Source organism: Phaethon aethereus, assembly GCF_964289735.1.
Source record: "Phaethon aethereus genome assembly, chromosome: 3".
In the NCBI taxonomy this organism is placed as follows: domain Eukaryota; kingdom Metazoa; phylum Chordata; class Aves; order Phaethontiformes; family Phaethontidae; genus Phaethon; species Phaethon aethereus.
The window spans coordinates 52535490-52549131 of NC_138576.1; the positions used below are offsets into that span (position 1 = coordinate 52535490).

General features: G+C 48.3%; 1 protein-coding gene across 1 annotated transcript; it reads right to left on the bottom strand.

Moving 5' to 3' along the window:
- Nucleotides 1-2753: 2753 nt before the first annotated feature.
- Nucleotides 2754-11093, bottom strand: PPIL6 (peptidylprolyl isomerase like 6; the record flags this gene model as incomplete). The annotated part of the gene is given in 9 exon segments (XM_081998522.1): nucleotides 2754-3044; nucleotides 5224-5349; nucleotides 5351-5364; nucleotides 6236-6292; nucleotides 7605-7752; nucleotides 7991-8053; nucleotides 8990-9178; nucleotides 9611-9706; nucleotides 11013-11093. Coding segments are annotated over 9 exon segments (1065 nt in total).
- Nucleotides 11094-13642: the final 2549 nt, after the last annotated feature.

Sequence of the window (13642 nt, forward strand, 5' to 3'; positions counted from 1 at the left end):
CCCCCTGAGCTGGAAGACGGGGATGGAGAGCACAATAAATTCCTCATAATCCAGCAGGAAACAGTTAAGGACCTGTTAAGCCACCTGGACACCCACAAGTCTATGGGGCCTGATGGGATCCACCCAAGAGTGCTGAGAGAGCTGGTGGAGGAGCTTGCCAAGTCCCTCTCCATCATTTATCAGCAGTCCTGGTTAACAAGGGAGGTCCCAGACGACTGGAGGCTTGCCAATGTGACGTCCACCTACAAGAAAGGCTGGAAGGAGGATCCCAGGAACTATAGGCCTGTCAGCCTGACCTCCGTACCGGGGAAGATCATGGAGCAGTACATCTTGAGAGTGCTCACAGGGCATGTGAAGGACAACCAAGGTATCAGGCCCAGCCAGCATGGGTTCATGAAAGGCAGGTCCTGCTTGACCAACCTGATCTCCTTCTATGACCAGGTGACCTGCCTAGTGGATGAGGGAAAGGCTGGGGATGTTGTCTACCTGGGCTTTAGTAAAGCCTTTAACAGCGTCTCCCACAGCATTCTCCTGGAGAAACTGGTGTCTCATGGCTTGGATGGGTTTACTCTTTGCTGGGTAAAGAACTAGCTGGACGGCCGAGCCCAGAGAGTTGTGGTGAATCGTGTTAAATCCGGCTGGCGGCCGGTCACAAGCGGTGTTCCCCAGGGCTCGGTTCTGGGGCCGGTCTTGTTCAATATCTTTATCGATGACCTGGATGAGGGGATTGAGTGCTCCCTCAGTAAGTTTGCAGATGACACCAAGCTGAGTGGGAATGTAGATCTGCTGGAGGGTAGGAGGGCTCTGCAGAGGGATCTGGTCACGCTGGATCGATGGGCTGAGGTCAACTGTATGAGGTTTAATAAGGCCAAGTGCCGGGTCCTGCACTTCAGCCACAACAACCCCATGCAACGCTACAGGCTTGGGGAGGAGTGGCTGGAGAGCTGTCTGGTGGAAAGGGACCTGGGGGTGCTGGTTGACAGCCGGATGAGCATGAGCCGGCAGTGTGCCCAGGTGGCCAAGAAGGCCAACAGCATCCTGGCCTGTATCAGAAATGGTGTGGCCAGCAGGAGTAGGGAAGTGATTGTGCCCCTGTACTTGGCACTGGTGAGGCCGCACCTCGAATACTGTGTTCAGTTTTGGGCCCCTCACTACAAGAAGGATGCTGAGGTGCTTGAGCATGTCCAAAGAAGGGCAACAAAGCTGGTGAGGGGTCTGGAGCACAAGTCTTATGAGGAGCGGCTGAGGGAACTGGGGTTGTTCAGTCTGGAGAAGAGGAGGCTGAGGGGAGACCTTATCGCTCTCTACAACTACCTGAAAGGAGATTGTAGCGAGATGAGTGTTGGTCTCTTCTCCCAAGTAATAAGCAATAGAACAAGAGGAAATGGCCTCTAGTTGCACCAAGGGAGGTTTAGATTGGGTATTAGGAGAGAGTGGTTAAGCATTGGAACAGGCTGCCCAGGGAGGTGCTGGAGTCACCATCTCTGGAAGTGTTCAAAAAACGTTTGGATGTGGCACTTCGGAACATGGTTTAGGGGGTATGGTAGCACTGGGTTGATGGTTGAACTTGATGATCTTGAAGGTCCTTTCCAACCTTAGTGATTCTGTGATTCTGTGAAACCCAGGCACCGGTTTCCTACTGACAGGCTGCGCCCACGCTGCTGCAATGGAGTTGCAAACACCATCAGTTCTTGATTAAGTAGTCTCTAGTTGGCATTTTAGGAGAGGTGAAAATACTATGGCTCTGTGCAGCTACACGTATTTAAAGAAATAAGCATCATACTATGTGCCCCAGCTACAAATGGCCATTACTTTTGAGGAGAAGGAAGTCAAGAGACACGCTCTTGTTTGCAATCCTTACAATTTTCAGCCTGTCTTACTCCCACACTGCAGGAACATAAGCTCCGGCTCCCACAGGCGCCAGCACAGCGAGGGATGCCAGCAGTGCTCCAGAAAGCTTCATGCCATACCCCATCCCACCCCACCCCATCCAGCACAGGGGTACCAAGTGGGGATGACGTTGCAGGCAACCCTTGCCTGAGCAGGGACATCAGAAGGGGACGGAGCCAGCGCAGGGTTGGAAAGTGCCCGGCTGTCCTTGTTGTATGCTCTAGCTCCTTGTTGCTCCCTCAGGATTAAACTCCCACTCAGATTTAAGAGGGCCTGGCTATAAGATCATGGATTCTGCACCTTTCAGATTACACAGAGCCAGTGGCAAGGCAGAAACTTGACATGATTGCTGCTGGTTGTAAATATATCCAGCCAGCAATCGCTTTTGGTTTGTTCTCTATAGTTTAGACCGTTACACTTTTTGCTTCCTTTAAAATTTCTGTCTTTCTCCATGATGTAGTTACATGGAAACTGCACTGTGAATTTCTCTCTCTATGGTAATACGTATATATTTTGCTCTCTCACATCAAGCAAACTGCTCAGAGCAATAGTCTTCCTTATTACATTCCTGCAAATCTGAAAATCTTAACAGGGCCAGTCCTCTACATTGACCTACTGAGAGCAAACTCTCAGCATGCATTCACTAAGATAATTCCTTTCAGCTCGTGAGGGCAGAGAAGAGCTCGGAGGCTTTGCTCAACACCCCCCTGTCTGTCAGGGCTCACCTTTGGCTGACACTGAGCTATGCAGGCATGGATTTGTAGCCTTCTTCCTGGAGAGGCCCTGGCAGCTGCCTTAGCTTTGCCATAGGGTTTTCCAGCCTGAGCAAGCCAGGACAGTGCAGAGAAAGGGAGGCATGGGTGTCAAATCTGACTTATCCATCCTTCCCCTGGCAAGAGGCATCCATGTTTTAGCTGCCATAGGGATTTCATGGATGCCTCCTCCCAGGCAGCAATGTCCTGCAGGGCCAGGGTGACCTTCTGTGCACTGCAGTGGCGGCAAACGTGTGCGTACGTACCCAAAAGCCACGTATTTTTTGTCCAGGTAGGGAGCTGGCTGGAAGGTGATGTAGAACTGCGAGCCGTTGCTGTGGCGGCCCTTGTTGGCCATCCCGAGGACTCCTCTTCCCTTGTGACGGATGGAGAAGCTTTCATCTAGGGAAAGAGTTTGGGGATGAAAGACTGCGGTTGTGTTGCTCCCTTTGCTGCTAGTCACTGTACAGCTCCCTTTTGCCAGCTCCTGCAAGCTCCCCTTTCCTTCTTCCCTGCTCTCCCTTTCCCTTCTCCTTTTCCCTCCAAAAGTCTCATCGAGTCGCATGCGAGCAAAGTCTGGTTTGAATCAATGTCCTTCCTAGAAAGAGCTTCCCACTACTGCCTAGTGCTTAAGCCAATAAAGAAGCTAATGAAAAATATTCATGAAAGAGCACTCTAGGTATTTCTGAATGTCAGAGCCGCAGCAACGATGCCTCAGGCTCCCCGTTGTCGGTCTGTAATGCCTCTCCCTGGAGGAGCTCAGGGCATTTAGTGCAGCATTTCCCCAGGGCTACCTGGGATAATTCCCACTGTAGGGATGAAGATGGTGGGAGGCAGAGTGGGTGCTCCAGGCATCCCCCATGAGCAGAGACCGGGCTGTGAGGGCAGGACTGGGGTGGGATGCCCATCTGCTCCTGGTGTTCAGTGACTCGCACAGGAGGGCTCCTTTAGCCAAATAAAATGACAGAGCCGAATAAATGGAGAGCAGGTATTTAGTTAAGCAGATCAGGGTGCTCCCAGAGCAGAAGCTTTTTCCAGAAGCTGGGGCAAAGAGAGGAGGCAGGTGATGGGAGACACAAGGCAAGGGCAACTTGGGAGCTGTGAGGAGGTGAAGATCCTCCGTGCCGGCTAAGGAGGGACTGGTTAGGGAGAGAAGAAACAGCTCTCAAGAGGGATGACTGGGGAAGGAGAGGCATAAGGAATGCTTGGGTTTGGGGGATGACGGCAGGACTTGATTCCTTCTCCTCCGTGGAGGGGAGCCCGGCTATGAGGTGGGGAGCAGGGGGTGCACTGATCCTAGCCTCGTCCGTCACCTGTCTCTGACCTGATCACACTGAGCAGTCAACAGCCCCACCACGCTCTCAACAAGCTTGAAGGAGACTGTAGAAATCTTTCAATTTCATTGTTCTGTGATTTTTTTAAAATTCTTTTTACCTTGTTTGAGTGCCCTTCTCAGAAACTGATTCATAAAAATGGTGATTAAATTTTAACTGAACAGTTACTCCCTGACCGCTGCCTTGCAATTTGCAAAATGACTTCAACAGACTAATTTTGGCATAGGATGCTTTGTCCTATGACGTGACTCTCGAGTCCGAGTGATTTTCTGTAATTACCTCAGTCCTTTCAGCTCATTACAGTAAAATGTGGTTGCATCCCATTAATTTCAGCAAACGTTGCAGTGCCCGGACATGTGCCAAGCACAGCATCTCCCAGAACATTAGCAGCTGACAGAGGCATCTCTCACCCTTTCCAGATATCGAAGATATTTGTCCTCTGCCCTCAGTGTAAAATAGTTTGGCGGAAGTAGTGGGAAAGCAATCTAGGCTTTAAGATAGAAAGGCATACCCAAGGGAGCACCTTTCTCAAGGATGAAAAACAACTATTAATTAAAAAGGGGTAGGGGAAGAATTAGCAATCCTCTCCTTCAATACATCAACACATAGAGAATGTGCATATATGGGTAATAAAACTCTTCTAGGAACACTTTCAAGGTTGACAGCTTCCCAATTAAATCCACCTTAAAATTACTTAAGCGATTTTTGACACATTGTCACCTTCCCACATGACATGGCAGCTTCTTTCCTGGTTAGCACAAGGGAAGTATAAGCTTTGCCTGGAGGAGGAGGAGGATGGAGCCGGGAGCCAAATGCTGCATGCTGGGCTGGGGCTTCATGCTGCAGCCCGGGCAGCGCGCGTGGGGCCGTATGTCGCTCTCCGGGACGCAGAGGAGCCTACCGCACGCTCAAACTCATTTTCCTCTGCAGACAATTTCTGCCCCAACAGAAAGTGCGAAGGGTGCGAGACGTGCACTAGCCCTAATCTATGGGGTATAATCGCTGGAAAAGAGGATTCACAAACTTTTAAATCTTTGGTGATGTCCGCCCTGCAAACAGTTTAACAGCCAGCCCTAGTTTTTTCCCCTGCCAACCTATATTCTTTCTGAGATGTGTGTGTCCTGAGAGTCAAGGCTTGCTGCTCTTTCAGGAGCTCCAGCATCAAAGAAGCGACTTTTGCACCTCCCTGCCCACTCTAGACAGCCCGTAGCATTTACTGCCTTAAATCCCGCACGCCGGGCTTCCACTTCCGGCAGCTTTCTTGCCCGCCAGTGCTGTGACTCGGCCGGGCCGAGGGGGCTAGCGACCCACCGCCAGCTGGCTTTTCCTCCATCCATCCCGGGACCTCGAGGCGAGCACGGCTCTCCTCGCGAGCGGCTCTTCAGCATCTCAGGAAGGGAAGTTTTCAGCCACACTTGGCATCTCTGATCTCACTGTTGGCTGCTGCCCAGCCTGCTCAAATGTCACCTCGTTTGCGCCATTGGCAGTGGGAAAGCTTTTATGTAAGGGAACATAAATCAGTTTCAAAAGTGCTTTAACTGTCATAAAACATCTTTATGGGTAGCATTTAATCTAAACAGAAGATCCCAAATGTCTATGTCAATTACATGGGTTGTTTTTCTTAAATATTGCATGCTATAATGTTCTTTCTTCTTTACATTTTATTACTTTATACCAGTATGGGGGAACATTTTTTGTTAAACTTAGCTCATGTTTGGCATTTCTTGACTTTCAGGGTTTTATGTGAGACTCAGAAGTAACTCCCCTTACATCCGCAGAGTCACGTAGCCGCTGGCAGCGATGGCTCCGGTGTGCCCAAGCCTGAAAGGCTGCCCAAGGTCCAGGAAAGCTGGAGTTAAAGCCAACTTCATTCCATCGCTTTAAATGCATTTAAACAAGTGGTGCCTGGAGATCTGTAGCTAATCCACTTCGGCTTTCCTAAGGTCCTGTCCACAAGGTGAGTATTCGCAGTTTGATGTAGGGGTGACCATCAGCCCTCATTTAGGCAGGGAGAAGGGGCTGATGGAGCTGAGCCTCAGGCAGAGGAGGGGGGCAAGGTTACAGATCAAAAAGTGGCCTCGCTAAAGCAGTCCACTCTGGCTAATACAAGCAGATAATAATTCTGACTGAAAAGCAAAACCTTTTGCTTTGGGGAGATGAAAGGAAATTCCCAGGTTATTCTGTGAATAAGATCAAGTAAACAACTTGATTTTTGCAGAAAACTGCCGCTTGCGCAGTAAGATAGCCGAGGAACCATACCTTCAAAGGTGGGACCATAAATTGACTCTCCTCCGTCTCCTTTTCCAGTTATGATGTCTGCAGGGTAAATAAAAATAACCATCAGAGACCAGGTTTATCACAGGTGTTGTTGGGGGTTGTCAGTGAGCAGCTCAGCCAAGGTCAGGGACATGGGTTGCGCATCAGCCTGGGGGAACAACTGCATCCATCTTTCTGTTTCACTACCGAAATTTTAACAGACCCTTGGGAAGATCTCTGCTTCCGTCCCAAGAGACTGTCTCTCTATGGAGAACTATTTCATGCGGTGCATTTAATCGCTGCCCCTCTGAAGAGGTCCAGCATCTCCTGCTGGGAGAGGTCCTGTGGTGGCAGCCCCCAGCCGAGGAAGGGGCGCCCTGGAGAAGGGAGCAGCATTATGAGAAGGAAGGATGAAAATGCAGCTGTGATATTATGGGGAGTTAAGACCACTAACTTGTCTAAGAAAAGAGATTTGATAAGAGAGAAATTCCTATTGAACCAGATTTCTGATGAGTAAGGCACTAAAGAAACCTGATGCATTTATTGTTTAAATTTTTTTTTTCCCCCAAGAAGTCTGGTTTTGTTACTTTATTTAGACATTGTCTTATACCAGTCAGGTTATGGTTAGTCCTCTACAGTAGCAAGCCTGTAATTTTAGGTTGCTTTTACGGACTACATAGACATCTGCATATTTATTCATGGAAAGTAGGAGGTGTATCTTCAAAGTAAATGGATTTAAGCACTCACATTTGGAGCAGGCATGGCAAAAGCAGGTACAAAAATAGATAGGTAAGCTGGATGATAGACCAAAAGGGAGTAATGAGGGAAATTCCTTCTGATACACCTAACTATCTTGACTTGCCTGGGGATGTTGGGCAAACTGCATGGCCCATTGTTCATGGTGCCTTTCTTGTCAGTGCCGAACTCCAGTCATAGCGCTGGCATTCACACAACTCACCAGCACATTTGGAAGGGCTCTGGCACTTGGCTAAATGCCTCTGTAAGTTAATCTCTCTATAAAACAAGTAAAAAGTTTTCCTATGGATATTCTTAGGGTTTTCATGTTTCCAATTAGTTTCCTAATTACTTACCAAAGAACTTCATGGAGAAGAGTTTTAATGTTTTCAATTAGTTTCCTAAATTCTTTTGAAAAGGTCTTGGATAATCAAAAGAACAAATTATCCAAACTTTTCCTATGTTTAGAAAGTGAGATGACTAAAAGAGAAAATGTTTTCTGTTTTTTATATATACATTAATTAAGAGATTAGCTTTGTCCTGGAGTTCAGTTACATCTCCACAGATGAAGACTGTTACTCATGCCACCACTCCTTGTGCTGTAACTCGGATTTACTCAGGACACCTGGAAATGCACCTCCTCCCTGGATCCACCCATTTTCCACAAGGCGATGAAAAAGGGAGTTTTTGTAGGTGAGCTCTCTGCCGTCGCAGAGAGACTTTGCTCCTCTGGCACACAGGGCACGGAAATTCTCACAGGTCCTGGGACACACGTCAGAAAAGAGCTGCAAAATGAAAGCGAGAGAGGAAAGCACATGTGAAATTCCTAGCTGACATCCACTGGCCAAATTTCTGGCCCCCCTCCTTTGGCAGGTGAAATCACTGCGCTGGGTGGGACTTGTTCACAGAATCACAGAATCACTAAGGTTGGAAAAGACCTTTAAGATCATCAAGTTCAACCATCAACCCTACACCACCATGCCCACATGTTCCTCGCTTTTGCTGTTCTCCTCTGTAGCGTACCTCAAAGAGCAGCCTCCCGACGGGCTGTTCCTCAATAGCTATCTCCAGGTACACAAACACGTGCTGTTTAAAGCAGAAAAACAAACGCAGTGAGGGAAAGGCCAGCTCTCCGTGCTGCACTTGCTTCCTAGCACCGGCCAGGGTCCTGCTGCCTGGTGCAAATGGTCTCAGAAAACATCTGCAGGGTTGTCACTGCACAACAGCATTCCTACTATTTTGTTTAAATAAAGAAAAAAGTAGAGGAGGTTTCACTCATTCAGGGCAGAAATAATCCCAACAGTGTGTTAAAAGCAAACTACTGGGCAGGGCCCACTTCTTCATCTTGCATTTATTTACACGCCTATTGCAGCCTGTACAATACAGGCAGGAATAAATGAATCTGCAAGAATACCAGCCACCCTGCCAAAATGGGTATTTCTTGGCCTTCCCAGCCAGCCTTAAATCTGCATGCCATCGATGATGTACCTTCTACGTTACCCATTTTGGTATGACATTTTATTTTTCTCTACTCTCAATTACGGTGTCAGCGCTGGCCTCATCACACCTCACGACACCATGGCATTTCAGGGGGTCTTGGCTGGGAAAGGAGAGGTTTGGCAGTTGGGCTTTTGGTACTCAAAAATAAGGGTACTCAAGGATTTTGGTACCCAAGAGCTGGGCGGTTTGGGATTTTTGAGCAGCACAGTTGCAGCATGGTCAGCAATGTGCTTTTGTTGGACTGTTCAGCCCTGAAGCAGCTAATACATGTTGCGCATCCAGGCTAGTATTTGCCCCTTCCAGGCTGCCAAGAGGCATGGAGGCTCTGCCGTCCTTGGCAAGGGATGGTCCCCGCTGGCCGCTCCAGCCCCAGCTCTGGCCCTGCCATCACAGGGCAGAAACCAAGAAACCACCATCTCTATGCTCGCTCTCCTTCCTCCTCGTGGTGTCTGCCATTTCATCTGACAGCCCCTCCAGCCACTTGCAGACCTTGTACTCTTCTTGTCAAATGGTGCTACTTGCCTGGCTGTTTTTCAGATATTTGGTGTAGAAATCCTCAGCTATCGCTTGGTAAAGTGCCTCGGGCTTAAAGTCATGGTAGTCCCACTCACAGTAAGACCACTTGAGCAGCTCCTTCTCGTCCCCCAGCAGCTGGCCACCAATGAAGCACATCACCGAGGAGGCATATGCCCACACCTCACCTCTCAGTTCCTGCATTTCAGAGGGACAAAATAAAGCCTCCAGGGATTATTTACACCTTTAGTGAAGAAGCAATTGGAAATAATCCACCGCACCCATGGTATTTTTATGCCTTTCCTACTTTTCAAACCACAAATCCCACCAATGGGAACTGGGCAGCAGCTTTCGGTAAGGTGTGCTGACAGTGCACACACTTACGTGCCCTAAATATCTGGATTCTGCTGCTACGGGACATTATCGTGACGACAGTCGCCTGGGCATCACTTTGGGGGCAGCTCAGACTGAACTGAGAGCCTCACCCTGCCTTGAGGGTCTCTGAGAACGTTAAATAAATTGGGGTGGAAAAGCTCACTTCTGAAATCTGCGGATGGCACCGAGCTGCAAGATGCTGCAGCCTGGAGGAGAGGACTCTCATCTGAAACAACCCGAGGACGCAAGAGTTACCTTCTTTTTCTCCTGTAAATATTCACGCCATGCAAATTCTACTAAAGGCTGTATTACAGGATCTGCAAACTTGCTTGGAAACTTCAGCTTCAGAGCCTAGATTTTCAAGGTAAGGAAAAAAAATTGCATACAAGCAGTTTAATACCCCCCAACCCATCCTATCACAGCTTGTATTTCCCTCATGAACTACAACCTAAGCCACGTTCTAATCCCGTTATTGCACTGCCTCTGTCTCTGGCGTAATTCCCGACACTTGCAGAAATACACACAAATTGTTCTAAATCCCTCTTTGCAGATGTAGTGGGTGTCTTGTTTTTCTGTGAAGGGCTGCTTCACAAATATTATTGATTTATCCTGGTACTCCCCCCGCCGCTCCCACATGAGATGGATGTAAGTGGTGAGGTATTCATAGATGTTTCGGCATCATTGCCGAATTTTTGCATGCGTTTCACAGGGACAGGGAGTTGCAGTCCTCTGCTGTCCTAGGAGATTGGGTCCAGGGCCTTGGGGCAAGGAAGTGGCCCGGTGAAAGCTGTGAGGTGAACGTTTCCAGCCCCTGTTGCTTGTACCATCGCCTCAGGAGCACACGGCTGTTTAGATATGGGACGTTCCTGTCCAGGGATTTAGCCTCATCTCCGTGTGGGCTGTATGCAAGCGCTGCGAGCTGCGGCTTAAAGCCAGCCCAGCTGGGCTTAAAAAGAATAAAGCGAAGAAGTGACTTTCTATTCAGCTCCTCGTTGCCGTTGCTGTTGTTGGGACAGTGGCTGGGGGAAAAAAAAAAAAAGGAAAAAAAGCCAAGAGGCCAAGAGGCGCACAGCCCCTGCAGCTGTCGGCTTGGCTTGTCCTTAGGGCTGCTGATAGATGGCAGAGCTTTGTCAGCTGTAAATAACGCTGGGGAACGAGCCCGGCCGATAACTCACGTGCAGGGAGGGCATAAAGGTCGGCTTTGTGCACCCCACGGAGGGCTGGGCGCTGCGCGTCTGCCGCACAGCTGAGCTGCTCAGGAGAAGCCTGCCAAACCCCGTGGGGTTTGCAGCTCTTTTCCCTCTCATCCGCACCGACAGAGCTGCCGTAAGGGACTCGCTGTAAGCTGCTGAGCGGGCAGAGCTGCGCCGCGCATGACGTCTTACACAGCATCGCACAGCTTAAAATTTCTTGGAGGTGTGAGAACAAGGAGGTGAGGATGCTGCAACGGAGACCCCCCGGCCCCAAGCAGTACTGAGCAGGGAGCCCATAAAGCCTCGGTGCCGGTGCCTGCGCCGGGCAGCGCCAAAAAAGAGCAGAAACCCGAATTGAGAGTATTTTCTCCGCTGTTGGGTGCAGGCATTCCTCTGCTTATTTACTTCCAGCCCGCACCACTCCCTGCTGCTCCCAGCCTGGCACCTGAAGCCCCGGGGCTTACCTCTGCCGTGCACTTGGCCACGTGGAAAGCCGGGTCCCGGAGCAGCCCCACCACTGCCACTGCCACGCGCCGCGGGCCCATGGCACCCTGGCCACCACAAGTCCGAGTCTGTCAACAAGAAACCAGCTCCAAGGCAACGCCAGACGCCAACGCCCGCCCCTGCATTTCTAAGCGCTTCCCAAGCCCGGCGCAAGCTGTCAGAGGGGGGGAAATGCCCCGATTTCTGTTTTCCCCTGAAGGAAGGAAAACGAGGTTACACAGAAAGCGCGTGGCAGGGCAGAGGACTGAAGCCCGCTCGTTCCAGAGCTCATGACGGATGCCGTCAGTACGGGGTCATTTAAAAGGAAGATGAAGATCCTGTTGCTAACGGTGGCTAAAATAGCAGATGCCCAGCAAAAAGTGGTAAGAACGAGCAAAACGAGCAGTGTTTTGCCTTTACTTTCCCAGTTCGCCTTTACTCTCCCAGCCTCTGGTGACCCTCTGCTCAAGGATTTCCCGGTATCTTTGTGTTTGATTCCTCTTGGTGGCTCTTTTTCATGTGAATTTCTTTGCTTTTCAGACAAATGTAAAAATCCGGCACCCAGAAAGAGATTTACAGCGTAATTACACCCCGTGTAAAGGGTTGCATCTCCTTTTGACATGGAAACTCCTACCCACGGCTGTATTTGCTGGGAGCTGCTGAGACATCATGCCCAGCGGCAGCCCGGGCAGAGCGGTGTGGAGCATCGACGGAGCGGTTCCAGAGGGGTCGTGGCTCCTGCAGCAAAGCTTTGTGCCACCACAGCAGCTTTGCACCCTTTCGGCTAACGCAGCATGTGCGAAAAAGCAGTTTTGTGGGACAGCACGGGCGCCTGTCAGCACAGCTGGGTCAGGGCAATTTTCATCTCTGAGCAAGGTGTATTTTAGGAGACACTGGTGTTAGAAGTGACAAGACTGAGTTGTATGTCACGTCAAAAATTTGTGTATTTTTCCGTGACATCACGGAGCAACGCAACAATCGTCACATGCCCAGGAAAAATAGCGTGTCAGAATCCTATTGCAGATGAGACAGTTGTGATTTTCTTGCAAAAAATATGTTCTTCAGAAGAAACCTATGTTAAATATAATAAAAATTACATTAATTTCTTAATAACAACGTGCACTCTTTTTTTTTTTTTTTTTTTGCAATTCTATATCCAAATAGCTTTATAAGGTTCTAAATTTGTACATAACCACAGAATTGGAACCAAAAAGCCTAGTGCCTCTCAGCTAGATGTTTCTGAACTACCCATGCCTGTAAAATATTCAGACTGAGAAAGAAATCACAGGTTGCAGAAGGGCTTCCTCATGTAGCCCTGAAGTTCCTCTGGTCCGTGTGTGGCTCAGTGGTAGTTTCTCACAGCGATTCATCAGGGTCACACTTTCATAGCTATTTTGTTGGGATTGCAGCAATGTTGGATTTGAAGAGCTCCATCCTCATGTCATCAAAGACCGTGATGACTATCAGACTCTGAAGGTTTAGCTGCCACAGCTGCTCTCTTGCCTGAAAGACCCATGTACAAGATATTATAATTTCATTTTATGATGTTGTCCTGCTGAAAACATGCAGAAAATTGAGGGAGATGGCACAGTTTGGACATAATAAAATCCTAAGGTAGACAAGGCAGTTTTAATTTACGCAGCGGTACTGGGTGGCAGCAGACAAGCCGAGGCGTGATGGTAGCTGACGGCAGTAAAGCAGCAGCATGTTCCCCTGCAGCTCCTTTTTGTAGACTGTGACTGAGCCACACGCAGGAAAGCCCTTTCCTTCCTCCTCCCCAGGGCCAGCATGACGACTGCCGGAGCCTCTGCAGGCTGTGACAAGTAGAACCTAATTTTAGTAGCCAGACCATACGGCTTCTGCTATAGCCAAACAAAGTCTATAGCAGCCTTAAAAGTCAAGAAGAGAAGCGGCATACCCAAATACAAAATCAGTAACGCTTCAGAAAACATTCTCTCCGCTACCTGTTTTTCTCTACATCCCTATCTTTAGCTTGATACAGATTAATACAACTGAAGTTTATTTGGCCTTTTAAAATGCCTCTTCCTCCTTTTTGTACTATAAAATGGAAGTATTAAAACCAGGGCAATCAAATGCATATTATTTAAAAAAAAAATAGATTGATGTGTGCAATGGCTAAGCGAGTTTAAATTTACACACAAATTCAGCACATACAAATGACTGGCTCCTGTAGTTTCTTTTTCTTTAAAAAAATAAAATAATTAGCTCTTCTTATTTTTTAACTGATAATTTCTAGGTGTGGAAATACTTGCTGTCAGTGTGGGCAAGAAAGGTAATTAACTACAAATATGCTGCTAAATAGCCAATGAAAAAAATGCAGCAAGAAGAAAGTCAACACTTAACCAAACAAGCATAATATTACTAGCTGCACAGGACTGTTTTCTGAAGATTTATGATGGTTGTTTTTTAAAAAAAGAGGAAGCCAAGAGCCACCGATTACTTGCTGTCTCTATCCATTCTAGCTTTTATTTCTCCTCTTTTCACAACACTTTGTAATTCAAGTACATTAAATCTGTTCAACATGTTGCCAATTATCAAAATTATAAATACTAAACCCTTGAACTGGATGACTATTATTCATTTCAGCCTC